Source organism: Solanum lycopersicum, chromosome 10 (assembly GCF_036512215.1).
Source record: "Solanum lycopersicum chromosome 10, SLM_r2.1".
Taxonomy (NCBI): Eukaryota; Viridiplantae; Streptophyta; class Magnoliopsida; order Solanales; family Solanaceae; genus Solanum; species Solanum lycopersicum.
Genome location: NC_090809.1, coordinates 63,609,732 through 63,637,465, shown reverse-complemented (window position 1 = coordinate 63,637,465; position 27,734 = coordinate 63,609,732). Strand labels below are relative to the sequence as shown.

Here is a 27,734-nt window from a genome sequence, read left to right as displayed (position 1 = left end):
AACTCTGTGCTGGCTCAAATAATGCTACATAAAATGAAACGAAGGGAGTGAACCTACACCAGTGGGATTTATATATTTGAGATCCAAGAGAAATGTTTGTCTAGAAAGTTAGAAGGAAACCTAAAAACAACATCAATTGATCATTTTTCCAAGTAAATACTTTTAAATTAAAAAAAATCTATAAAAAAAGAATTTTAAAAACTTGACAAACTATTAAAAGAAATGAGGGGTAAATTATAATTTACATAAAATATAGGACCAGGTTTGATATTAATAAAATTGATAAAAAATCAAGTGTTCGTCTTTCCCCAAATTTTCCAATTACAGTAATGGAGACTGCTCTGTTTTCTCCTTCTTCCTTGTTCGGCGGCAGTGATAGCAACTCCTCCGGTACAATATTTTTTTTAAAAAAAAATTCCTAAAAATATTCATATATGATTTTCGTAATGCATTCACGTTACATTAGTTGTAATTTTTTTTTGCTGCAGATGAAGAGAACACGGATGCTCAGCAAAATTTTGTGGAGAGGAGGCACCAGTTCCCTGAAATGGTGAGTTCAATTAGATTTGTGTTTTCTACTATTAATTCTGTGTTTTGGGTTCCTTAGCAATTGTATTATTACTTTATCACCATTAAAATTGAAGAGCTAAAAGTAAATGAGTATAAAGATTTGTAGACACTAGTGTGAAATTAGCTCTTAGACCTGACTTACGCCCAAAAGCTAGCTCTAAGGAAGGAGTATTGCCCAAGTCCTAACAGGAGTCTACCATCTCATTAATCACTTATGTGGAATCACCGATCTTTTTACTTGTCTTAACAAACTTGTTAAGAAAATAATTAATGATTATAGTGAGTTTATCATTTTACCCTATTAATTATGAATTGGATGAGAAGTTCTACATTTTTCAAAGTTATTAGTCATTTAATTGAGGGTGTAATAATAGAAAAAAATTGTCCTTTCTTGATTAGTCAAAATGGACAAGTAATTACGGATAATTACAAAAGGAAAAGCAGACAAGTAATTAGGGAGGGAGGGAGTATTAGATACTTCTGTCCACCAAGGCTAGAACAAACGAGAGCTCGCTCAACCCATTTCATGAGTCTTGGTACTCTTTTGAGAAGGAAAGACAGCACCTTTAGTTGACAAACTTCATAAATCAGAAAGATAGTTCCTTTAGTTGAGAAGGAAAGATGTCTGTGCTAGGATTTGAACCGCGAGGTCGCTTTTCCCCTTGGGCTTAGGTGTAGAATGATGTCTGTACATTCATTCACTCACTGATTTCACGTTGTTATCTTTTACGTACTATGTTTATACTTAAGGACATGAGATGTGTTCCTTTTCTTTTACTTGAGAATTTTTAGTTGCTTGCTGCTTATCAACTTTTGTTGGTTTAAAAGAAACATCGTGGTTGCAAGTTGCAATGTAATGATCTAATGATTCTTTCGAAATTATCTATAGTTCACTTGGACGATTATCTGGAAAATTTTCCTTTCTCGTTGCCTTATCTTGTGGGTGGATGTTCGGGCTTATCCGGCTTGGATTTTATTTTTCTGCACAAAAATACTGTCTTCCAACTAAATAAATAGCTTGAGATTGTTATATATCAGTATTCAGTTTATTGACCAAATCTTCATTTGTCAGAAGTTAATAAGGATCAAACCATGTTTCAGGATTTATCACAATGCTGCTTCTTCCTTGTATTTTTGTCAAAGTAAATCGTGAGTTCTGTGTACGTTGTTTATTGTTTTGCTCAGCATAAAAACTAATACACTTTGGTTTGTCCACAGGAGTTGCTCATCCAAGAATTTTCTTTTCACCAGATGAATGCTAATTTACTTTGGCCTGGGACATTTGCATTTGCGGAATGGCTTGCGCAACATACGTCCTGGTTAAGAGGGCGTCGCATAATTGAGCTAGGCAGGTAATACCTTAAAGCATTAGATATGTTGTCTTCTCATCCTAAATGATTGGACCTTCTTCAGTATTTTCTCTGCTAAATGGTCTTAGCATGTGCCCATTGCACAAGCTTTGTAGAACTTTGCTTCAAAGCTCATGGTGCAAGCGCACCTTGCTGCTATTCTGTTTACATGTTCGTTATAATCTTAAGAAACAAACTTCCTTTTCAATATCAAATAATGTTTCTTGTTACTGCCATATTAGCAATTTTCAGTGACTATAGTTTCATCTGTAGCCAATGTTTGCACGATGCTGTTCCAACTTATATCCTTTCAAGACTGTTAAGCTCTGTTAAGTTATAGAGAACAGTAATAAAAACACTTCTTCTCTTCTTCTTTTGATAAGGTAACTTTGTATTCACGCCAAAAAACTCATCAGGTAAAAACTGATGAGGTGGGATTTACAAAAAAAAAAAGAGAAAAAGAAAAAAAGCACTTCTTAATACTAGGATAATAGTGAGCTCTATATATCTCCAAAAAATTGTTGAGGGATGGATTCAGATCAAAATTTTATTTCCTTTTTGTCTGAAACCTAAGCATATATCTAAACTGTACCCCTCTAGTGGAGATCTCTCTCTATATATGTATCTCTATTTATCTTCAATAGCAAAATCGAAGATGAAGCAGGATCCCAGAGTTAAAAAAAATTCAGTTGGTGAATTGAATAAAATGTATATTTTTGAGCAGTCACTGCTTTGTTCGAAGAATTTTTTTACTTGCACGTTTTAGAGGTGATCTATAGTTCTGATTTGTGAAGTTTGTCAATGTGAGGACTGAGGTGTTTGCCCTTCATTAATATTTTATCATTTTTCATTCTTTTTTTTTGTTCAGTTGGCAATCTCATTTGTATCTGTCATGCTATTGACTGAAAGAGTTCTATTTTATTTGTATTTGTTTCTGTCCTCTTGGCTCTCATGTGTATCTAATGTGAAAAGAGGAAAGTGGAAGATAAGAATAACATTAAGTTATAAACATCAACTCGTGTCTTTTCCTTCCTCTTTCTGCTTCCTTCCCTTTATTGAAAATGGTGGTCCTCGGGCTACCTTTTGAGTTTGTCACAGTGGAACTGGAGCTTTGGCTATATTCTTGAGCAAATCATATCAACTTGATATTACAACGTCGGACTATGATGATCCTGATATTGAAGAGAACATAGCTCATAATTGCCAGGCAAATGGTGTTTCACCTGCCCTTCCTCACATAAGGCGTTAGTTCTTTTCTCCATTTGATCCTTTACTTCTTTTATCACCACAATGCAAATTCCTCTGGGAATAAACTATAAACCATGAAAAATTAACTTCTTTTCTGATATGCAAGTTATGCTTTCTTGAGAAAACTTCCGAAAATAAATTGGCATTGCTCTCAGATTCATGGGGAGATGTGTTTCCATTAGCTGATCCTGATTGGGACCTCATAATTGCAAGTGATATCTTACTATGTAAGTAATTCGCCTCAAGCTCTCCGTGATCTTTCCTATCATCCTATCCCTTGCTATTATCTTGTACGTGTCAGCGTGTAATACTTGTGCATATCCTCGAAACTTCCCCTTAATTCTCATTTTTCTTGTTCATTTGCTACTTGCAGATGTAAAACAATATGAGAACTTGGTAAAGACACTATGCTTTCTCTTGAAATCCTACAAGCCAAAAGTTAACGAAACTGGTTCTGGAATTAGTGAAGAAAAAGGTCAGTACATGCTTTTTTGTAAAGCTTACCGATTAATCTTAGACATTACTAATTAACCGGTCTATCAAAACTTATGGCTCAGATACATGTCCTTTGCCTCGGCCAGCTTTCTTGATGAGCTGGAGGCGCAGGATAGGGAAAGAAGACGAGTCACTCTTCTTCACAGGATGTGTAAAGGCCGGTCTTGAAGTAAACCATTTGGGATCTCGTGTGTATTGCATTAAGCCCAAAGAAACCAGCGCCACTGAAGCAGTATCAGAGAGCTTAGGGAACTGAGATTTAACTTTGTGCTAGCTACCTCCACCGTGAGGGCACAGGGGTCTAGTGTCCTTTGCTGTATCTTCATGTGTTATTCTTCCATTAGATGCGGCTCGTACATCTTCTGAATACTCCTCGTTAATGCTCCCCCGATATGAAAAGTTCTTAATGTAATTGAAGTACCTGAATGGAGGAAATGTAACAGTTAGCCTTGTAATGGTTCATTTGATATGTTTAGGATGGAAATGATCTCAATTGAATAGAGTAAAATGACCTTTTCAGATCTCATATTCTGTGTTTTTAACTTGGAAGCAGCTCAAATCACATTAACTGAAAGTGACTATCCCTTGCGAATCGTTTGAACGAAAGGATAAAATTCACAAAGAACTTAAAAAAAATAAATTCTACTACATGTAATTGAAGAATAAGATCTTACGATAATTTATCTTGGAGTTAGAAAATTATGTCAAGTACTTCTTATTTTTGACCTTTTTTTGTCTTTTTCTCACAACCTTTGGTTTATTATCAACCCTACAAGTCTTTTGGAAGTTGAAAGTAATCCCCTTCCAAAGTCAAAGCTTTTTTTCCCTTCACAAAAATGGCGTTCTCACTCCAGCTCCAGCAAATCTTCGTTTCGTACACTAGATTTTGCTCTCAACCAAAATCAATAACTAATCCTCTAATCTCCCTCAAATTACCGTCGATTCATCCACTCGCCTTTGCTCAAAATGCCGCCGTCAGCAACATTGACACCGGCGTCGCCGCCATTGACGGTTCAGCTGAGGAAGTATCTTTACCTCCACAGCTCAGGCGAGAACTGATGCCGAAACATGTTGCGTTGATAATGGACGGGAATAGAAGGTGGGCTAAAATGAGAGGATTGCCGGTTGCCTTAGGTTATGAAGCTGGTATTCGAGCTGTTAGGAAGATTATTGAGCTGTGTGGAAATTGGGGAATTATGGTTCTTACTTTGTTTGCCTTTTCCTCTGATAATTGGTTACGTCCTAAAGTAAAGTCTATAAGTTACCTTTTATACAGTGTTGTGTAATTTGTTTGTGTTTGCTGTTGCTGAACCTTTTTTTTTTTTGTTGCTTATGTTATAGGTGGAAGTTGATATTTTGATGAGCTTATTCGAAAGAGCTCTGAATGATGAGCTTGAAAATTTTGCCAGGTAAATGCCAATCGAATCCCTATACTTCAAATTCTGAATCAACATTGATGTTTGTAGTTTTGTCAACACTCATGAAAAATGTGTGTTTTAATTTTAGATCGGTTAGTGGTTGTCTTGATTGCTAATGTAATCTTGCATAACTAATATGTTTGCTTCCGGTATTATATATCTATGTGATGAATGTAGTGTTTTTTGTTTTATGCGTGATAGAATGTGGAAAAAATATAATAGTAACATCAAGCAAATGCTCAACATCAAGCAAATGCTCTTAACACAGACAATTCTCCTCCTTTTGAGCTAGCTTTTGAGGTGTGAGTTAAGGCCTAAGACTTAATTCAACATGGTATCAGAGCAGGGCCGTCTCACCCGATGTTGGGACCCCCAAATCTAATTTCACACTTTCCTGTTTTCATTGCATAACATCATTGTTTTGTATAAATATTGTATAACTATTTCATCAACCAAATAACCACTTAGTACACAGAGCGGCTCATAAGGCTATGGCTTTAGTGAATCTTGTTGTGTGCTATACTACAATTTTGTAGTATTGCCTCACAAGTCAGAAGTAGTCAAAATCCCAATATTATTATTGTTAGATCATTAATCAGTTGAAATTACTGTCAAAACAAATGTTTAAACGTGTTTACACTGGTTGATCGGAAGTTTCAACTTCTATTAGTGCAATTGCTTTGGTAAGATGACTAAGATCATTAATTGGCTGAAATTACTGTGGAGATGAATGCTGAACGTGTTAAGGCTGGTTCATCAATAACTTTGACTTAAGTGGCTCATTATGTTTGTACTGCCACTTCATAAGTACCAATTCTGATTTGCATTGCCAAAATATACATATTTGTTAACTTCTCCTCTTTTTCTTCTTAAAGTTCTAACTTTTAGATATTATGATCGATTCTGTATAGTCTAAGGAGTTCCCTTATATGCTTTATTGGATTTCTACAGAGAAGGGATTCGAATATCTATAATTGGAGACTCCAGTAAGCTCCCGAAGTCATTGCAGGACTTAATAGCTAAAGCTGTAAAGACTACAAAGGAAAATTCACGACTTCACCTCGTTGTTGCAGTTAACTATAGTGGACAGCATGATGTTGTACAAGCTTGTCAAACGATCGCTCAAAAAGTGAAGGATGACATTATCGAAACCAAAGACATTAATAGTTTCCTAATAGAGCAGGAATTACAAACAAACTGTATCGATTTCCCTTGTCCTGATTTGCTTATAAGGACTAGTGGGGAGCTAAGGCTTAGCAATTTCTTACTCTGGCAGTTGGCTTATTCTGAACTGTTCTTTTCACATTCACATTGGCCCGACTTTGGAGAAGCTGAATTTTTAGAGGCTTTGTGTTCCTTTCAACAAAGGCAGAGACGCTACGGTAGACAGAGCTCCTAGCTTTATGCCATGAACTTTTGGATTAATTGTGAGGCTGAGAAAACCTTATTGAGATCATTGATGGTCAGTTCTTATGAGAAACAAGTCTGAGGTACTTAAGAGCGATGTTGTCTGATCCTTTTTGGAGGATCCAACACGGGTGCAGCGTGCAGCATTGAGCAACCCTTGTCTCATGATCCTGCAAATGGACAGCTGTGAGACATTTCATCTAGTAGCCAATTAGAGCGAGCTCTACCTTGTCTCCAACAATCACACGAGGCAAGATCGATGACTTGCTGCTAAGGTGGTAAATACGGTATCTCAGACACCTGACCGCGATGCATCTTGGATGGTCACGGAGAACTGGTATAGACTAGTAATGAGGGAAGATAAGTGACTCGTGGTGGGCGTTTGATTATTGTAAGTCGTAACTGCAATCTTCACATTATCGGCATATCATCTTTTCTTAGTTTGTGTCTAATTTCCTTTTACATTTCCTCTACTTGCTGAAAGTTGCAATTACCTGATGCAATTGAATTCATAGTTTGAGCAAGTGATACATGTAATGATGCATATAGTTTAATGATGGTTCGATTTGGATCTGTTTCCCTATCAAACCGAACCAAGTTTTTGTGCATCGAAATTTATTGTTAATATGTGACATGTGACAAATCATTGAAAATTACTCAAAAACAAGCAACGAACCAAATGAATCATTGATAAATTATATCTTGCTCAAAGGTGGATACTGATATATCATATTATAAGTGAGAAGATCCAAAGTTCAAAGTCGAATTATCACTTTACTCTTATATTAAAATAATTAAAATAACTATTATAAAATATAATCAAATAATTAATCAATAACTCATTTAGATTGATGCATGAATCAAATTCATATTAATAATTAATTACTTTATTAGTGTAAAAATCAGGAGTATTTGAAGAGTTTTTCCGTTAAACAAATTTGATATGGACTAAAATCATTGATAATTTAATGTAAATTAATTATCTACTCAAAGGTCATCATAGCTACTTCTATAAATTACCTAGCATGATCTTCATGTAAATGATTATCATGCAAAAATGAACTTTGCAAATTATTTTGTATGCGCAATAATTTTTTTTTTTTTTGCTCCTTTTTGTACGTCCTAAGTATTATATATTTCCTTTTTATATATGTTGATGTACTTTCGTATGATTTTTTTTTTAGAATATTTTGTGTCCTACATGAAGAAAATAGTCATATACAATTCATGTTCTTCTATGTATCTTAATTACTGATGAAATTTATATTAATGAAAGATTAATCAGTTCATTTGATATGCTTATTTGGCTCTTGATAGAATGTTCTACTTTAGTATAAATATATTTTTGAAATTATTATTTATGAGTAGTGAAAAGAATGACTAAATGAGATATATATATATATATATATATATATATGAATCCATATCCTAAAATAAAATGGCCCACCTAATTGGAGATAAAGAATGGATCATACTCTATATAGTATATATCTGATTGAGCTTGTATTTTTATTTAAATTTTTCGTTTATATGTATAATTTATTGATCTTATGAGTCTATTATTTGTTTGTTGGAACATTCATTCCTCAAATTGATCATATATCTAGATTAAGACATTTTGAAAAGTTTATATTGCTCAATTTATATTAAATTATTCAAAGAGAAATGTTATGAAAAAAGGAGTATTATTCTTTTCTCTTCATAAATCATGTGTACAATACTTTTTAAGGTTAAAAAGAAGAAGTGTATGTGATATAATGATAAAAATAATTGACAAATTAATCATGGTAATGGCTTCAAGTGTGTTTCGTAATATACCAAGTGTTTATATCATAAATTTGCATATGTACCACATTGACGAAATCTTTTAGCATTTATAAATTTTATGCATCAAACGTCTATTTACTGTGATAATAAGTTATTTATTGTTGATGTAAAATTTTAACTATAGCTGGAAAATTGTCAAACTCCCATCTATAGATTATTGATTGGAGTTGGACCTATAAATAGTTAGGTAGTAATTATTTTCCAAACTAGAATGTCTATTTTTGCCTTAGAGATATTATTTTATTTATGATGTGATATTCTTCTGCCTACTTATTGATTGTTAATTATTTCTCATACACATAATTTTTTAAAATTAAAAGTTCAATGTGAAGAGTCGTTCTCCTCTATTTATGTAAAAACACTTTGAGAATTAAATTTTTAATATGCTTTTTAAGAACCAATTACTAAGATTGATATTATCATAAAAAGAAAATTACACTGTTCAACATGAGAAGAAAAGAAAATGAGAGAAGGATAACAAAAAAATAAATAGATATATCATCTATTTAATGTTCTTCATATTATATTTATTATTATTTAGCAAATAAAAGATAAATGGTAAAACTACTACTGTTAATTTAAGCATCTTTTTAATCACTTAACTTTTTTGTATAACTTTTTAGTATATAAAAGTTTAATAATAATAATAAAGGACGAACGTATAAGGCACGTTCTCAGAAACTAGATATAGAATAACCAAGAGTGGAGATAGTTAGAACTGAATGTTTGAAACTAAAACATTAAGTCACCGATTTTATATATTAAGGCGGTGTTCGTATTGACTTTGTTTGAATTACTTATAAGTTAAAAGTTATAAGTTATTTTTTTTAAGCTTTAAAAAGTACCTTCAAATAGTTTTTATGTTATTCTGACACTTAATATTTTTCTAAAAAAAAACTTAAAAGTCAAAAGTTACAAAAAAATAAGTCACTCCAAACACACACTAAATGATATAAATATAATTCACTGATTTACAATACGGTTATCAATTAGCATATTAAGTAACACATTGAATTATTAAGAATCGATAATTCGATGATAATAAAATTAAGACTGTTAGCAAAATCGCTGAACAAATTACTCATACCAATAAATCAAGAACTATTTTTAGTTTGAATTATTCGATTCAATTTCGAACAATCCTATTCATTATCAATAAACTAATAACTTTTTTTGGGGCTCAAATTAATTATTTCAATTTGATTTTGAACAATCCTACGACAGTGTAAAAAATAAATATGGATCATTAAAAATTATATAAAACTATACCTACATACGCAGTTACATTTTTTAATAGATATTTATATATTTAATTTGATTTAATTTAATTTTTTTTTTGCTTAAAATAAAAGTCAACTTTTATCGATTAAAAATTAAAATCGAATCAACTCGAATTAAACGTGTAAAAGATTTTTCATTGAATTTTTTGATTATGTGTGAACACCGTCAATTGCTTGTAGAATTCAAATTGTATAAATTTGAATTTTTTGGTTTGTTTTAGTTAGTAGCCACACGTACGTGGCGTAGAAATTCGAGGTTTTTTATCATGCAAATTCCTTAGCCATAACGGAATTGCATTCCAAGACAATGACCTTTCACATTCATATATTGAAGTGAGGCTAAATCTAAATTAATAAGGAAAAAATTTAAATTGGAGAAAAAATATTTCTAACAAAAATATATATTTTTATTATTAAATAACAATAAAATTTAAGAATATAACATAATACATATTAAGTAGCAATTAAAATAAATATTATAAATATAATAATGATACAATATAAATACAATGAATAATACCAATTAAACAGAATATAAAGTAAAAATCCAAAAAAGAGGCTAGTTGCAAAATCATTTATAAACCAAAATATAATTTATGGACCAAACTTGTTACTTTCGTTATCATAAATTTTAGATATTCACACAAATTGATTGCCAGGATAAACACTATAATTTAAAAATCAATGGGAAAATGAGGTAATTAGGAAACAAACAAATTAATAATATAATTTGTGTATCAAAACCGTTTAGTTTCTATAAATTGGTGAGCAAGAGCTCCTTTTGCTTTCAAAAACATGGCGTTTTCATTTCAGCTCCAACAAGTCTTCCCTTTCCCTGTTAAATTTTGTTCCCAACCAAAATCAATAAAACTTCAAATTTTCCCCAATTTAACGAAAAGACTGCCAATTCATCCACTTGCCTCTGCGCAAAACAACGCCACCAGCAACATTGACCACAATTATATCGCCATGGACGAGAGTTCAATCAATGAAGAAGAAGTGCCGTTGCCTACAGAATTGAGCAGAGAACTGATGCCGAAACATATCGCGGTGATAATGGATGGGAATAGAAGGTGGGCAAAGAGGAGAGGATTACCGGTTGCGTTAGGTTACGCAGCCGGTATTCGAGTTCTTAGGAACTTTGTTAAGCTCAGCTACAATTGGGGAATTTCTGCTCTTACTCTATTTGCTTTTTCCTCTGAAAATTGGTTCCGTCCTAAAGTAAACTCCATAACTTCCCTTTATCTATAGGCTCAGTTATTGATTTGTGTTTGATGATATTAATTTTTTTTTTTTTTTGTAATGTTTTGTGTTGTTTATATTATAGGCGGAAGTTGATCTTTTGATGGGCTTATTCGATAAAGTACTGAAAGATGAACTTGAAAATCTTGCCAGGTAAATGGTATTATTGAATTATCATACATTAGCCAATCGAACAAACTATATTTAGAGTCTGTTTGGCTTGACTTAAAAGCTGGTCAAATTGACTTAAAAGCTGGTTTTTAACTTATTTAGCTGTTTGGCAATACTCAAAACAGCTTATTTTAAGTTAAAAAAAACTTATTTTAAGCCAAAAGTTAAAAGCTGGGGTAGGGGTGTTTTTTTTTTTTAGCTTATAAGCTGTTTTAAGTTGACCACATTTTTATCTTTTTGTGCTTAATATTTTTATACAATCTCCAAATTACCCATATAACCCTAACATTTCTTTCTTCCATTTTTCCCTTTTCACGTTTGACATAACAACTTCAGCACTTTTATCCAAACGCATAACTGCTTATTTTAAAAATAAGTTTCAGCACTTTTAAAAGTACTTTTTTAAAGCTGCTTTTACTAAGCCCATCCAAACGGGCCCTTACTGGTTTCGATGGAATTCAATAGTTTTTGACTCAATTTTTTTTTTGTGTTAAGAAATCTGTGTATATATAATCTATATCTCGAACTAAGGGTGGCTCGATAGTGTTTAAAAAAAAGGCATGTGCCTTAATTTTTAATAATAATAGATTATAAGTTATTGTTTTTTAAGAAATATTGAATATTATTTGTAGAAAAAGTAAATTTTTCATGAAAAATTAAGGAATTATTGGAAGAAATTTGATGTATTTAGAGTACTATATCTCATGAAAAATAATTTAAAAGATAAGAACGATTATATTATCAATTGAAAACTAGAAGAAATCAATTATATAAAAGTTATTAATAATTCAAGTTTAAGACCCCGTTTGATTTTCGCTTTATGCCACTAATATTCTTGAGCCGCTCCTGTTCGAACCCAGTAAACAATAGAGCTGTGACTTTAAAACTCGTAAGCTTTAAATCCTCATGACTCATACAAAGTTTGAAATGCAATATGAAACTTTGGATTACTAAGTATAATCTTGTATAAGTAATACGTTTGCTTCCAGTGTAAAATTCTACTACTTAACAACAAATGCAACATTTGTCGTTTTTGTTTTATGCTTTTATAGAATGTGGAACAATTGAAATACACTTACCTGTATAACCTCTCCTCTTTTCCTTCTTAGAGCTTTAAGTTTGAGGTATTATTAATTTATGATCAACTTGTTAGGTTGTGGAGCCTGATTAATATTTGATGTATTGTTATATATTAATGTTTATGCGGTTTAAACTCCATTTATTCTCTGTAATAAAAAATACTCTGATTTATTAATATATATATATACCCCACCACCGTAGAAGCTTATTCACGGAGTGTTACCACGAAATATTGTTTTCTCTTTAGATCTCTCATCTCTTTCTCAAGAAAGTTCTTGTGTTCTTCATTTATCAAGTGTGTGCATGGATTCGATCCTAACACGACTCTGTATAGTCTAAGGAGTTCCCTTATATGCTTCTTCATTGGATTTATACAGAACAGGGATTCGATTGTCTATAATCGGAGACGCGAGTCAGCTCCCCAAGTCATTGCAGGACTTAATAGATAAAGCAGTAATGGCTACAAAAGCAAACTCCCGACTTCATATCCTTGTTGCAATTAACTATAGTGGACAGTATGATGTTGTACAAGCTTGTCAAACCATTGCTCAAAGAGTGAAGGATGGCAATATCGAACCCGAAGACATTAATAGTTTACTAGTAGAACAGGAATTACAAACAAAATGTACTGAATTTCCAAGTCCTGATTTACTTATAAGGACTAGCGGAGAGTTGAGACTTAGCAATTTCTTACTTTGGCAGTTGGCTTATACTGAACTCTTCTTTTCTCATTCACAATGGCCTGATTTTGGTGAAGCTGAGTTTTTAGAGGCTTTATGTTCTTTTCAGCAAAGACAGAGGCGCTATGGCGGACAGAGTTCCTAGCATCACGCTATGTGAAACAAGTTCGGGGTATGTTATAGAATGTATATAGACGTTATCCATTAGATAGTTATATTTAGGTAAGGGCGTATTGGGTTAACGTGCACCCGTGCTCCTTTCTCTAAACCATATATACAAATGTATATTTATACAAAATTACTTTAGTATATGGGTGCATCTAAGCTCAAATTCGAGGCATGTCTTGTTATTGGCTGCATTTCTATAAGTGAAATTGACGGTTCAAATTTCATTGAATGTCTTGTTTTTTCTTTCTTTTTCAAGAATTGAGCTTGGGAGTATTTTCTTTTATTTTGTTTTCCTTCTTTCAATACACGTCAAATTAATGTAAATTTGTAAATACAATTCTCAGTACACAATATAGTGTATAAATAATGCATAGCACCAAACAAAATACTATTAATAATATATTAAGTTATTACATACATTATTTTTGTAATACACTCCATCGAACGACTCTTTAGTCTCTTAAATTGCTCATAAAGGTTGGAAAAGAGCTACAACCTACACTATTAGGTACGAGTTGAGAGCAATCACAGGCCCTGGTTATGTATTAGGAAAGTTTATTGAATACAAACAACTTTACCTTTAGGTTGAATCTTATTTAAGTTTATACTTTTACCAGAGTTCTAGTCTACTTGATACATTGTACTCTTAATAACATTATATATAATATAGAAGACTTTCACATAAAGCTCATTTTGGGAGAATATTATTATACACGTGGTATCAGAGCGCCATCAATAGCAATACAGTGATTTTTTTTCTCACAGAAAGTGGTTTCTTTCTCTCACGTAAAGATGGTGACACCATATTTTGATAATTTCTCCACACGCTTAAACTATACATTTTTCTTTTAGTTTCATATCTAAAATGTCACTTTTTAATTTGAGAAACACAGCTCTCTTTTATACCACTCTCATTATGATGTGTGTAATGCACTCTCTTTTATTTTAAGAAGGAAAACACTCAAATATGTTATCGAATTTTTCAAAAAAAGCTCATTTATGTCATCCGTTAAAAGTTTGGCTCATATGCCATTGCCCCTTTAAGAAAAGGCTCATTCATGCCATTATTTTTTAAAAGTGATTTTGCAAAATAATTTTTGATACGTGACAATTATAATTCGGCCCCGTAATTAATTTTTTTAATGAAAATAATTCAAAAATTCTGAACAAAAATTGAATCAAAATAACTCACCCAAATAAAATTAGGGATATTTTAAAATTTAGGTGGGTCTTTACTTGGATTGGTTATTTATTTTTCTAAATTTCTAAATGTAAATTACTAGTTAATATTTTTTATATAAATGATTTTTTCAAATACTTTTTTTAATCATTATTTTTTAAGTAAGATTTTGTTAATTCAATAATGAAAAACATCCTTTTATGTGAGACATTTTATTATATAACTAATAAATTAATAACCTTTAAAGATAAGAGTTAGAATTATAGAATCCGATTCAAAAAGTTGATAACTTGATATACCTACTTTAATATGAAATTTAACAAAGAAATAAAAATAAATTGTAATGCACTCTGTTCAACACTTTTCAAAGATTTAAAGAAATAAAATACAAAAGGAGTTAAAAAGGATATTTTTGAGACTGTATTACTTTAACTATCAACACTTTTCAACTATCGATTGATGTTTTTGATATTTTTGAGACTGTATTACTCTAACTATCAAAGAGTTAAAGAAATAAAATACAAAAGGAGTTAAAAAGGATAAATAATATAACTGTTAGCCAAAAAATTGTAAGAATTCAAAATAATATTTCGTTGATTTCTTCTGTTTTAATGGGATTAAGAAACAATACTTTTTTATCTGTAAAAATTTGAGGCTCTAACGCTTAATGCCTTTAAATTTTGAAGCCAAGAGCCAATCCTGAGAATGACCGTTAGATTTGATGAAGAGTTGAATGCTCACCGTTGGATAGGATAGACTTTTGATGGCAGATTAGATATTGACTACCTCTTTTTTCTTTTTGAAATTAATTTTAATTTAATACGTTTTGCAATTTTGGGAAATACTGTTAGATGTTACTCTCATATAACAATTTTTTCCTATACTTAAAGTGGTTATAATGTGCATAAAATTATGGTAATATAACTTAATTATGAGCTAGTAAATGTTGAAAGAAAATTTTTGGCACAATATATATTAGCCAGAATTGAGATGCTTTTGGTTGTTGATCCTGTGAATAGATATGACCCTTTCATATTATTAAATTCGTTTTTAAATAGTAAAGGTGTGTAATAAATCGTCATAACAGTTTAATCATGTAATTGACTTTTCAAGACAAATTTAAAAGACAATTTATGTTTTTTCCCTATTTAAATACTGAAATAGTACATTAACAAATTCATTATCCATCAAATATTGTGTGATATTGTTTTTCGAAAATTTCTTGATTATAAAAATGTATTATTTAAGCAAGAATCAAAGGGTCATTTTATCAAATAATATCAATCAGAGGAAAGAAAATTGCTAATTTATTTTATTATTTCCTTCAGAAAAAAAAACATCAAGTTAATTTAATTAAATAGGTTATTTGCGCAAGAAAATGGGTTGTTCATTACTCCACGTATGCTGAATTAAATTGAATATTTCACTTAAAATCATAAAAATTAAAAAGTTGTTATGTCATTGTCATACACAACTAATCATATTTGGTCCTACTACTAATTAAATGATAGTCTAATCCATTATATTTATAAAAGTAATTATTAATTAAAAAATAATGCTATACATCATTGGTTTATATTGCTTTAATTTATTGTTTCCTCTTTAAGAGGAAGATGCTTATCTTTATCTCAATTATATATATATATATATATATATATATATAGCTTTTGGATATGAGACGAACAAAAATTAGAATATGCAACGTAATCAAGTTGACAATTTCATTAAATGTGTTTGTATTCTGCGAGAGAAATATTGTATACGTATAAATATATTTATTATTTATATGAATAAAACTTTTTATTTGGATAACCATAAAAACAATTCTCAACATGAAGATAATAAATATTAACAAACTTAGTTTCGCGCTTTGAAAAAAATATTTAATCGTATTATTCTTAGGATTTGACTTGTTAGAATATTTTTTTTTATATATTTTTTCTTTTTTTTTTAATTAAAGAATATGATGAAAATATATGTGAAATTCTATCACTTCTCAATTGATTATTGATTAAAAAATAATGTTGTTAATTAATACATCAAAAACTTTTGGCCGTGTACTTGTGTCATAGTATAAATATTAGTGATTTTTTTAATTACGTATTATTTTATTTGGAATTCGATAGCTCGTAATTAGTTTTTCTTTTTATAAATATTTGGTATTTTCAGACTTATATCTAATTATAATATAATATAAATCATCAAAGGGTAAAACACCAAAATGGTCTTCATTCTCATGTATGCTAAAAGCCTAAAAGAATTCATAAAAATGGAAGAATTGTTTTCATCGCACAATAGTAATTTTCAAACAAACTCTGTAATGAATAATCCGAGTATAATTTACAAAAGAAAAAAAAGAAAGTTAAATCTAGAATGAACCAAACAAAAACTTATAAAAAAAAATGGGACCTCGTTGGCCAACGTAACATTTCTATTTTTTCTTTTTGTCTAAATTGCGGAGTAAATGGATGGTGGAATTTAATTTATAGTTAGGGGTTGTTTGACCCCAAAAAAATAATAAATCATTTTTTAAAAATTAAAATTGAAATTTTATTTCAATATAAATCACTTGACTTAATAAATTTATCTCAAATATAAAATCAAATGAACTTTTAAAGCGCGATATAAACAATTACAATTAAATTATTATAACAGAAAATGAAAAGACATTTGACTAGCATTTGGAGTGAGTTACACACGTAAGAAAACAAGAAATATCAAAAAATATGATATAATAATATTTGTTTAAAAATTTTTAGTGAAGGATAAGACAATTGCAAGGTTAAAATGTTTCAAAAATTTCAGACAATTTCTATAGTAACTTTATATTTTTTTTTTCAAAATAGAACTCAATTTATTCACCTTTTTTTTTTTTGTTTTTATGTTTCAGAATTCTTAGTATTTATACACTATGACCGTAAATCTGAATTTGAAATAAAATTTTTATATTTGAAATTTATGTAAAATTTAATGTAAGTCATAAACTATAACTAATAAAGATTCAAAATAGCATAGTAAAAAAGAAACTTATTTATCATCAAAGGATATGATATAAATACACTGTGAATATAATTGCTCATCTATTAATTAGATGTCTTCAATTTGAGTCTGCATGAATTTTCAAATAAAGAGAATTTCTTCTAAATATACTCTACACGAAATAAATTCAATATAGTCAAATTTTAATACGAATAACAAATATTAGGTAAAAAATACCCAAAAAAATTTACTTCAATTTAAAATTTAGAAGTAATAACTAAACCATGCGTCATGCACTCGGCGGAGATAGCATATACTTACGGAGTTCATTCAATCATCCTAAACGAAAATTTTAATATTTATATAGTGTTACAAATTTTTTTAAATAATATAATATAATATATATATATATATATATATATATATATATATATATATATATATATATATATATATATATATATATATATATATATAATAGAACGTCGATATCTTTTTACTTATTAATATATTTACTTTTTAAATTTTAAATTTTGACTCTTTTTATTAAAAATCTCGATTCCATCAATATGACTCAGACTTTAATTTGTTGTACCCTCTTTAATGTAAGAGAAGAAGCACATGTTGACATCGCGGGAGAAGAGGGTGATACTTGAAGGGAAGAACACGTTAACACCTCTTCATCGTTAATTTTATTTTATGTGTTTCGTATTCGTATTGTAGATTAATTAATTTGTATTTATTTTCATTTGAAAAAAAAGTTATTCCTGTCAATATTTGTTCATGCTCAAAATGCAAAGTCGAGACCACTAAACTCATTGTTATATATTCGAGATATAAATCTAAAATTTTTAATTAAGAGATAAATAATTTTATCCGCGATACTACGTCTTTAATAACCTCTTCATCATTTTGATGTTGGTTACTTGGGGTCTTTTCGTTTCATTAATTATGAGTGTATCAACGTTGGTTAATGTTCATGATTCTTCCAACATTTGTCTTTTTTAATACAAACTCCACGTATAGTTTCTTCAAGATGATGACATCGTTGTATAATTACAAATTATGTTGTTGGCAAGTACAATACAAATTCCCATACTCTACAAACTTCACAACTTGCCAGCCGTGCACCGACTTAGCGAAAACATAAATCGCACTAGTTAAGTCTTATACGACATGTTTGATTTAAAAATTATTGAGAGAGATCAATTTCGAATCATTCGTATGGATAATTATTTTATAAGTATTTTTTTCTGATCTCGACTTGTATCAAGGGAAAAGATTAATTATTTTAATAAGATAATATATTTTTAAAAGACTTCTATATAAATGTATGGTATCACTAATATTATAAATTAATAATGCTTTAAAAATATAAATATAAATAAGACAATTTAATAAAATATGATTCTATTATTTTTTTAACATTCTAATCTAGTCAAAGTTTATCTTTAAATTTTTCGACTGCATTCAAAAGTTTCAATGTTACTACAATGGTAAGTCTTGTTGCGATGGAATGATCTCTTTTGTAATTACATAGTATTTGCTTATTTGATATATTATTATTGATTTTGTGACTTTTAAATCTTTTAGATATAATTTCAAGAAATTATTTTTCACCATCATACATGAAATATTTTTGATAAAGACACAATGTATAAGTAAAAAAATTTTTGGCTAGAAAAATAAAATAATATATTTCACTATATATTATTAATATATTATTTTACCTTTTTGCACATTTTTTTCTTTTTGACATTAATAGCTTTTTATTAAAAAAAAAAATAATTATTTTAAAATTAAAAAAATATCACAGACTTTTTAAATTTCTGGTCAAATTCTATCCAATTTTTCTAATCATTTAACATATCCCAATGAATTATATTTGATTATTAATAAATAATAAATCATTCAATAAAAAAAATATATTACAAATGGATCGTATATATATAAGTGTATATATATATATTCAATAGATGCAATACTTAATTTAGCAAGATATAAATAATTTTAATATATTCGTTGCACAATTTATGTACAATAGATTTAATTTTTATGGGTTTTTTCTTAATTAAATAATACATTTTATAATTCTATCTTTATTAGTTTAATGAGATTTTATTTAAAAAAAGGTCAAAAAACATATATTTGACCAATATCAATGTACATTTGAAGAAGAAAAATTAAATATCCGTCGAAAAAGGAAAACTAGTTAAAATTGACGTTCAAAATCAGCCCTAAGCATAGCAATGGTGTTCTATAAAAGCCATGACTGATGACACTTTATAATTTTTACTCAAATTGTTGAGATTTTTTTTTTCTTCAGTATAAGCAGGAAGAAGCGTGCTGTGCAAGGCAAATTGTTGTTTTTGAGTGAACTGCGTCTCTATACAACCACCCGGGGCCCCTCTTTCACCTTCTTCTTCATCGGTTCGATCGAATAATCTGCAGTTTTTTTTTTTGGTTGATCAAATCAGCATATAACAGAGTGGAAGAGGCTTTTGTTTTGTTTTGTTGTTGAATGGGAATATAAAATAGGAGTGATGAGGAAGTCTTTTAAAGATTCACTCAAAGCACTTGAAGCTGATATTCAGCATGCTAATACTCTGTACGTTTTCAATATTCTTCCCCTTTTAGTATTTGCAATTTTATTTTTCTGTATAATCAACTGTCGGTACAAAAAAGTTGTTGATTTGATCATTAATCGGTGATTTTACATCAAAAACGTTACTTTTTTTTCTTCTGTTTTTCTAGCTTTGATGGACAAAGTTGGGATTTTTATTTCTTTTGGCTTTGTTGTTTTAAGCTAAATAGAATTTCCGAGAAGTTAAAACCCTTAATTTGGAAATTGAGTGATACTCTGTACTTTCTTCTTTGTGATGATTAAGCTTGTTATAACTGTGGTGTTGAGCTAAGTTTGTGTTTTTCGCGCACCTCTGTTAATTTCACGGGATTAGGTGTCAAGAAATCTCCTAGTGCTTTTTTTGGCTGTGTTTGTTGTTATTTGAATTTGAGACCTTGTGTTTCTCAATCTAGTTCATTGACTAGACCATATCTTTGGTGCTTATTTTTCCTAGCTAGAATTCCAGGCAAAACATTTTGTATTTTGAGAATCCGTGTGTCTGTATTCCAAAAGCTATAATCTGTGAATGAGTGGATCCTTATGGAGCTGGGGGTGGGGGACACAGGAAAATCGCACTGTAATGCAAGACTAATTTTTTTATTCTACGTATATATAGTAGATGTTGAAAATCTGTTACTTGAAAATTCTGCCTCCACTACTGGTTTTCCCCTCCCCTTAAAATAAGAAATTTGTACCCTTTTCGTGTGAATGTTTGAAGCATTTTGTGTGGTATCTTTGGACATGACTGGTTCTTTTTGAGATATACAGGGCTTCGGATTATCCAAAAGAATATGATGGTGCTAGCCTTCAGATGAGACTATCGTACAGTCACTGTGCTCATATATTTCTGTTTCTTGTTCAGTGGACTGACTGTCACTTTGCTGGTGCTCTAGGATTGCTTAGGATCCATATTTATAAGGTAAATTTTCCCATTTTTCTTGTTGCGTTTCTGTCTTTCAGCTTTCTTGGTATGAAAGTTGCCATATGATGTCTATTGCAGGCTTATGAGGATGGTAACACAAGCATGTATATTCATGAGAGAAAAGCTAGTATAAAACAGTTCTATGGTACGTTAACTTGGATGTTCTTATTTAGTCTCCTCAAATCACGTTGTAGGGCATTTCAATTTCTTTTGTTTCTTATAAGTATGCTGTTCATTGAGTTGTGTTGTCATTGAACAGGGGTGATATTTCCCTCTTTGTTGCAACTTCAAAGGGGAATCACTGACATTGATGATAGGAAGCAACGAGAGTTGTGTGCAACCAAATACAGAAGAGGAGATGAGACGAGCAAAGGTAAGCTGTCTGAAATCGAAATAGAGAGGGAGGAGGAATGCGGTATCTGCATGGAGATGAATACAAAGGTTGTGTTGCCCTCCTGCAATCACTCTTTATGCCTGAAGTGTTATAGAAATTGGTGAGCCAACTCCTCTAATTTGTTAGATTTTCCACCTTTCTGTTACTTCGTGCATACTAAATATAGTTTAGTAATTGTTCAGGAAGGTTGTGGGTTCTCAGTTAGTGTTAACTGCCAGATCATTGCATCCGATTGAGTGTGTGGATTGAATTTACTTTTACTTTGATATACCTGTCTTTAACGATGGACATATATAGAGTATGCTGCTCACTTTTATCACCCATGAGATTTTATGGTCCAGCAATGCATCTGAAGGAATTGTCTTTTTGGCCTAAAATAACGAAAGTCCTACTTTAAGCCAGGGCGGGGAGCTAGAGGGGCTGAAGGGACTTCATCTTAAACCCCTTCGCCCGAAAATCACACTATATATATATTAAGTCAACTTTTTTTTGTACATATAGTGGATAATGAACTCTCTTGGTGAGAATCTTACCTGCGCCACTGCTTTGAGCAGCATTTTGGACAAGTATGGAAGGATTTTACAAATTCTCTTGGTTAAATATCACACGGCTTGCTACCTTCTGGGCGACTTTTATCCTAAATTCTGCTAGTATGTAGGTAAAATTGGTGAAGCATCTCTTGAAAAATTTCTCGGTGAGATAGTGTTCTGTTGATTTGGATTCTAGGGTGATTCTGGTAAAGTTGATTTTCTTGCGGTGACAAGTCTTAATCTATCTGTGAAGTGCTTGATTGGTCTCTGAAGGATCTTCTGCTTAGTGCTTTTTATCAGGGGTTTCAGAGGGAAATTAGGCGTGCTTATGCAAATAATAGTTTTCCTATTCTTTTGTGTTCTTTATTAGCTTGTCTTCTACTTGAATAATTTATCAATGTTACATGGTTGCTGTAGGCGTGCCCGATCTCAGTCATGCCCTTTCTGTCGAGATAGTCTCAAAAGGATGGATTCCGGAGAGCTTTGGATATACACCAACATATGTGACATCAAAGACTTGTCCACTATAACGAGGGAAAATATGACGACACTTCTCATGTACATCGATAAATTGCCTGCCGTCTATCCAGATCCAGTCTGCTCATCCGAATTATTGATATAAATACTTAGGTTAAGTAGGTAGTACATACCAGGCATTCTGTTTGTATATAATTTTTTTTGAACACTCACATATGTACAGTTTTCTGGCCATTACCAGCAAATCTTAATATGTTGATTGCACCATATTTTTCATTTCTTAAAGAAGCATTTCTTATCTGTCTTTTTCGTCTTTCTGGTTTTTTTCGTGGCTATCTAGTTTTATGTTTCAATTGATACAACAAACACAAGACAATTCTCTTGGTATTTTCAACATTTCCATGAATGATAACAGTCTGACCAAAAGTTTCTGCTTTTGACACTGAACTAGGTAACAATCATAGTTCAGACAGTCTATCCACCCAATGGTTAGTGGCTGTGAACTGGTGATGACTAGATATGGAGGTTGAGGATGTCGATTGGGGATGGTGTTGGTGATGACTAGATATGGAGATTGTGTTCTATTCTTGCCTGTTTGAATCAAAACAACTTTAGATCTGTTTACAAATTTCTATATGCTAATAAGGCTTAATATAAGAAGCATGAAAAATAAGCAGTTATTCATATTATATCATCTCCTTGTAAGGAAGGATTCGCGGATTGCTTGAAGTTTGCTTAAAATAGTGTCTATTGGTGCTCTATCTCTAGATGATGATGCAGAACATGTAAGCCCGATTTCCAAAACCGAGAGTAGACATTCTTCCACTCTTCTTGCTTGATCTTGATTGATGTTTTGCTCTTCCTCTGCCAAGAGCAATAAGGGGTCTACAATCTCCATAACATGTTCAGGCAAAGCTGTTGAAACATACTTGTGAATGTTTAGACTCTCGTTGAAAATTGCATCAGTTGGTCTTTTACAGATGAACAACTCTAACAACACTATTCCAAAGCTGTAAACATCTCCAAGTGTGGATGGTTGGCCGCCTGATCCGTACTCTGCAAGGTACTAAATCAATTTTCTGCAGCATGATATATGACTGAATATTAAAATGTAAACTAATGACATCGTTGTACCTGTTGGGATGTAACCTATAGAACCCTTTAGTGCTGCAGAAATCTGATGGCTCCAAGAATTACTTGATGTGTCGAGGAGAAATGTTGCTAATCCAAAGTCACCAACATGGGCAGACATATCTTCATCGAGGAGTATGTTGCTTGGTTTTAGATCACAATGAACTATCGGTGTTTGACAGTTGTTGTGGAGATAGTCGAGTGCAGAAGCAACATCTATGGCAATGTTTAGTCTTTGGATAATGGTCAGCTTGTTTGTTTGGTGTTGCTGGTCATCATTTTCTGGATGCAACCAATCGTGTAGGTTTCCGTTACTCATGAACTCAAAAACTAGGCATTTGAAGTCATTACCTTGGTGATCAATGCTCGAACAAGCAGTCTTGATTTTGAGAAGATTACGATGCCTTATATTTCTTAAAGCTCTACATTCATCCAGGAAGCTCTTCAAGGCCCCTCTTTGTTGTAAGTTCAACACTTTCACTGCCATTATTGTTTCCTCACCATGGAAATGCGCTTTATATACTGAACCAAAACTTCCTGTACCTACCAAGTTAGCCTCAGAGAAACCATCCGTTGCTCTAAGTATTTCTCGATATGTAGTTCTTGGTATCTGGGCTAGCTGTTCGATCCAAGGGTGTGCCTTTCTTGAGTTTCTGATCCTGTAATAACCACCACAACAACATAGCACCAAAGCTAAGAGTGCAACAGGAACACTAACAGCTATCCACACTCTTGAATTAAGGTGCTTCGGAGCTTTGGAGCATTCAGGCAAATGCAAGTCGGAGACACCTCCACAAAGTTTCCTGTTTCCTTTGATTGAAATTGCACTTGTATTGGAAAAGACCCCTTCATTTGGCACCTCACCTTCAAATTCATTGAATGAAAGGTCCAGTTTTCTGAGATATGAAAGTTCCCCAAGAAACTCAGGTATTTCCCCTGACAAGTTGTTCCGCGAAAAATCTATCTCTTCCAATCCTTTTAAACTCATAAAGGATTGAGGAATGGTTCCTTGTAAGAGATTATTACTAATATATACACGCTCTAAGTGGAGGCAATTGCTGAGGGTGCTTGGAATCTCACCAGATATCTTGTTCTGTGATAAATCCAATTCCTCGAGATTTATCAACTGATCAAGTTCTTTTGGCAGGGATCCAGTCAAAGAATTACTTCCCAATGATAAAGAAATTGAAAGGGAAGATAATCCTGCAACCTCTTTTGGTATGGAGCCAACGAGATTATTTCTGGTAAGGTTTAACGTTGACAAGAACTTACACTTCCCCAACTCCGGAGGTATGCTTCCTTCTAGTCTATTTTCGTCCAGATTTAGAGTATTTAACAATGACAAGTTACCAATAGAGGATGGTATCTTCCCAGAAAATGCATTTCCGTTCAAATAGAGACGTTCAAGATATTCAAGCTTACCTATAGATTCAGGCACACTCCCATTGAGGTAGTTTCCGTCCATTCCTAGTAGCGTCAAACTAATCAGGTTGTCTATTCCAGCTGGAAGAGTACCATGCAGCCTATTTTGACCTAGAGAGAAAATCTCAAGTACAGTTGAAAGATTAGTGATTGAGTAAGGCAATTCTCCCCTAAAGTTATTGGTGGCGAAACTCAGTACCATCAGATGTGTACAATTAGTTAGGGAATCAAGAAATTTCAAGCCCTCATAACTTCCCCTCCCACCTAGTCTATTCGCCTCAAAGTTAAGCCTAACCAACGTTTCCAACTTTCCAAAACTAGTTGGCACATCCCCAGTAAGTTTATTTTGGGAAAAATCAATCACGCGAAGCTTAGAAGCATTAGCTAGTGAAACAGGAATAGGTCCGGTAAAGCTGTTGACAGCACCAGCAAATACTTCAAGGTTTGGAAGAGTGAGGCCTACATCTGCTGGAAGTTGTCCATGCAGTATATTTTGTGTAGCAGAGAAATAGTATATGGAGGAAATATTGAGAATCGATGGAGGGATTGTACCAGATAGTTCGTTAGAGTTCACATGAAACACTAACAACTTCGTTAGACGCCCAAGTTCCTCAGGTATTGGTCCTTGTAGACTATTACCCGAAATGTCAAAAAACTCTAAAGATGAAAAGTTCCCTAACCAACGGGGGATGTTTCCTCCGAGTGAGTTCCTTTTCAGTTTAAACAAATACAGCTTCGACAATGAACTTAGTTGATCCACAATTTTCCCAACAAGTTCATTAAATTGTAGATCAAGTACTCTTAGTTCCTTACAGTAAGTTAAATTAGTAGGAATTTTCCCACTAAAATAATTGTAACTAGCATTTAAATGTTGTAGCTGCAACAGGCGGCCTATAGCTTGAGGAATTTCACCGCGGAAACTATTGTTTCCAAGATCAATACCTGTAAGGAAACTGAGATTACCCATGGAAGACGGTATGGTTCCAGCAAGTTGTCGTGAACTCAAATCAAGAAACGTAACTCTTCCATTTCCTGGACTACATGTTACACCAGTCCAGTTGCAGAAATGGGAAGAATGATCATTCCAAGAAGCCATGACATGAAGTGGATCCTCTGTTATTCTGCTTTTCAAGTCTTGTAATGCTAATTGATCAGTCGATTCGAGACCTGATATTGCAATGGACATAACAATAATTGAGTACTGGAAGTATAACAACAAAAGCCATTTGGAATTGGATGTTAGATACCACTGCCTCATTTGTCCTGAATTTTTTTAGAGACTAGCTAATTGCTGTTTTTAACTTATAAGAAGAAAGAATGTAAGCTTTCCTTTTCTTATAATAATGTGAATCATGCAATAATTTACAGGGCTCTTTCAAGTTCCAACTAACATGTATAAATGCTAATAAATGCAAATTTGTTGGACAGACTGAGAGTGACAAAATCTTTTACCAATTAGCTTAGCTTGTTGCATATTGTTGTGCCAGTCAAGTTTTCTTGAATAGGCTAATTTTAGCACAAAACTAACGTCACATTTTTTGAATTTTTCTTTTCGTTTGACAGATTCCTTTTCATGTATGAGATCATCAATGTCCTTGTTTGCTGAACGTAATATCGACTAGGTGAGAATTATGAGGTCTCACGTTCAAAATTCAATAGAGATAAAAAAATAAAATATTAGGTGATTCTTTTCATTTGTACTAGCCTTAGTGGACAGTGTAACTTGGTATATTGGTGGAAGGTGACAGGTGGCAAGTATCTCGTGATATTAGTCGAGTTGCGTGAAAGCTGATCCAAATACTATGGTCATAAAAAAATAATGACTAGCATCACCTCAAGGGTATAACCTAGCGGTGAATAAAATGATTTTGAGAGTTATGAGGTCTCTCAAGTTTAAATCCCAGCAGAGACATAACACTAGGTGATTATTCTCGTCTGTTCTAGTTTTGTGGATAGAGTTACTTGGTACCTGTTATTGTTGGAAGGTGACAGATATCACGTGGAATAAGTCGAGGTGGGCGAAGACCTTCCCGGACATCACGATCATCAACATACCACATGTAATCACACAAGTACGTTACGTTAGCAGAAAAGAAATAATGAAACAATAATTTATATTTTCATCCTCAAAATACTAGCCTGAATAATTCCTCTTGTTTATAGAAAAAAACGAATAGCAGCACTATGAAATTGCCTTTTCATTCTAAAATAGTTGAGAGTTTAATTTCTTATGATACAAAAGTAAAAGTAAAGTATTCTAACAATATATTCAATGTAATCGTATAAGTAGAGTTTAACACAAAATAAAATATTAATCAGGATATGGAGACATATTTTTAAAATATGAGTATTATTTAAGTATGTTAGCATACAAAAAAATGACACAATAATAGAGTTTGTTCTTTTGCGTAGAGAATGACTAATGAACAACTAAATATAAAAATATTCATTAATTTAATAAATGGGACAAGTAATATTGTTAGACATCTCAAAATAATATAATAAATAACTATAGTTGAATGGAAGGAATACTATCGAGTATCGAAACTTAAAAAGAAATCTTTACTTTTGAAAATTTTTGTGTTATGTCAAAATTAAAAAGTAAAATTTTTATGTTAAGTCAAAATGAATTAAAACAGAGGAAGTAATAAATATGGGACAAATACATTAAACCATGTCTCTCATAATTGAAACATGAAATATAAAGGAATTTTTAGTCCAAATAAATTCTGTGGTTAACTGTCTATTTTCATCCTCAAAAATCAAAATACTACCCTGAATTAGTGAGAGCCTTAATTGATAAATCTTTAATTACTCACTAATCAATCTTCTTCAGTGAAGGTCATTTCCTTAATTTCAAACTAACGACAAAAAATATATAAAAAAGGTCATTTTCTTGATTCAAAACTTATGGGGTCCTTAGTCATATCATTATAATAACAATATATATTCAACAAATAAAATCATATAAAAAATATTATTACTATTAATTAATATGACTATACACTATTTCTAGTTATACTTCACTAAATCAATACACTAAAATGTTAATTGATCGTGTGGTCTTATGATATGAGATTGAAATTAAAGTTGATATTAAAGAATTGCTAAAAAAAAACCGTTCTTTTTTAAAGGACTAAA

The 27,734-nt window shown here is 31.6% G+C and overlaps 5 protein-coding genes across 6 annotated transcripts; 4 read left to right on the top strand and 1 right to left on the bottom strand.

The window, feature by feature from the left end:
• The first annotated feature begins 244 nt into the window (after positions 1–244).
• LOC101263955 (uncharacterized) lies at positions 245–4,188 on the top strand. Its single transcript, XM_004249580.4, has 7 exons — positions 245–390; positions 489–550; positions 1,789–1,922; positions 3,018–3,163; positions 3,323–3,394; positions 3,541–3,642; positions 3,725–4,188. The coding sequence occupies exons 1-7, from the start codon at positions 330–332 to the stop codon at positions 3,916–3,918; spliced, it is 771 nt and encodes a 256-aa protein (XP_004249628.1). The 5' UTR covers positions 245–329; the 3' UTR covers positions 3,919–4,188.
• Positions 4,189–4,373: 185 nt separating this feature from the next.
• CPT4 (cis-prenyltransferase 4) lies at positions 4,374–7,011 on the top strand. 2 transcript variants are annotated; one of them, XM_069289655.1, is made up of 4 exons: positions 4,374–4,909; positions 5,004–5,071; positions 6,032–6,066; positions 6,154–7,011. In XM_069289655.1, the coding sequence occupies exons 1-4, from the start codon at positions 4,499–4,501 to the stop codon at positions 6,477–6,479; spliced, it is 840 nt and encodes a 279-aa protein (XP_069145756.1). In that variant the 5' UTR covers positions 4,374–4,498; the 3' UTR covers positions 6,480–7,011. The 2 variants fall into 2 exon arrangements, with proteins under 2 accessions (XP_069145756.1, NP_001304726.1); NM_001317797.1 differs by having other exon boundaries at positions 4,452–4,909; positions 6,032–7,011.
• Positions 7,012–10,156: 3,145 nt separating this feature from the next.
• On the top strand, positions 10,157–13,164 carry LOC101249721 (dehydrodolichyl diphosphate synthase CPT5, chloroplastic). Its single transcript, XM_069290289.1, has 3 exons — positions 10,157–10,815; positions 10,922–10,989; positions 12,465–13,164. The coding sequence occupies exons 1-3, from the start codon at positions 10,390–10,392 to the stop codon at positions 12,910–12,912; spliced, it is 942 nt and encodes a 313-aa protein (XP_069146390.1). The 5' UTR covers positions 10,157–10,389; the 3' UTR covers positions 12,913–13,164.
• A 6,115-nt stretch (positions 13,165–19,279) lies between these two features.
• Positions 19,280–22,338, top strand: LOC101243841 (E3 ubiquitin-protein ligase AIRP2). Its single transcript, XM_004249598.5, has 5 exons — positions 19,280–19,702; positions 20,486–20,636; positions 20,718–20,784; positions 20,899–21,133; positions 21,981–22,338. Exons 1-5 carry the CDS (start codon positions 19,638–19,640, stop codon positions 22,183–22,185), a joined length of 723 nt encoding a protein of 240 aa, XP_004249646.1. The 5' UTR covers positions 19,280–19,637; the 3' UTR covers positions 22,186–22,338.
• Positions 22,339–22,608: 270 nt separating this feature from the next.
• Positions 22,609–27,705, bottom strand: LOC101256934 (putative receptor-like protein kinase At3g47110). Its single transcript, XM_004249771.5, has 2 exons — positions 23,175–27,705; positions 22,609–23,096 (listed from the first exon to the last, which is right to left on the bottom strand). The coding sequence occupies exons 1-2, from the start codon at positions 25,849–25,851 to the stop codon at positions 22,732–22,734; spliced, it is 3,042 nt and encodes a 1,013-aa protein (XP_004249819.1). The 5' UTR covers positions 25,852–27,705; the 3' UTR covers positions 22,609–22,731.
• Positions 27,706–27,734: the final 29 nt, after the last annotated feature.

Coding starts and splice junctions, on each gene's coding strand:
- LOC101263955 (XM_004249580.4), top strand. CDS start 330: ATGGAGACTGCTCTGTTTTCTCCTTCTTCCTTGTTCGGCGGCAGTGAT. Junction 1,923..3,017: donor CGCATAATTGAGCTAGGCAG/GTAATACCTTAA, acceptor AGTTTGTCACAG/TGGAACTGGAGCTTTGGCTA. Junction 3,643..3,724: donor TGGAATTAGTGAAGAAAAAG/GTCAGTACATGC, acceptor CTTATGGCTCAG/ATACATGTCCTTTGCCTCGG.
- CPT4 (NM_001317797.1), top strand. CDS start 4,499: ATGGCGTTCTCACTCCAGCTCCAGCAAATCTTCGTTTCGTACACTAGA. Junction 4,910..5,003: donor ATAATTGGTTACGTCCTAAA/GTAAAGTCTATA, acceptor CTTATGTTATAG/GTGGAAGTTGATATTTTGAT. Junction 5,072..6,031: donor GAGCTTGAAAATTTTGCCAG/GTAAATGCCAAT, acceptor GGATTTCTACAG/AGAAGGGATTCGAATATCTA.
- LOC101249721 (XM_069290289.1), top strand. CDS start 10,390: ATGGCGTTTTCATTTCAGCTCCAACAAGTCTTCCCTTTCCCTGTTAAA. Junction 10,816..10,921: donor AAAATTGGTTCCGTCCTAAA/GTAAACTCCATA, acceptor TTTATATTATAG/GCGGAAGTTGATCTTTTGAT. Junction 10,990..12,464: donor GAACTTGAAAATCTTGCCAG/GTAAATGGTATT, acceptor GGATTTATACAG/AACAGGGATTCGATTGTCTA.
- LOC101243841 (XM_004249598.5), top strand. CDS start 19,638: ATGAGGAAGTCTTTTAAAGATTCACTCAAAGCACTTGAAGCTGATATT. Junction 20,637..20,717: donor TTAGGATCCATATTTATAAG/GTAAATTTTCCC, acceptor TGTCTATTGCAG/GCTTATGAGGATGGTAACAC. Junction 20,785..20,898: donor TAGTATAAAACAGTTCTATG/GTACGTTAACTT, acceptor GTCATTGAACAG/GGGTGATATTTCCCTCTTTG.
- LOC101256934 (XM_004249771.5), bottom strand. CDS start 25,851: ATGAGGCAGTGGTATCTAACATCCAATTCCAAATGGCTTTTGTTGTTA. Junction 23,097..23,174: donor TATAGGTTACATCCCAACAG/GTACAACGATGT, acceptor AGTACCTTGCAG/AGTACGGATCAGGCGGCCAA.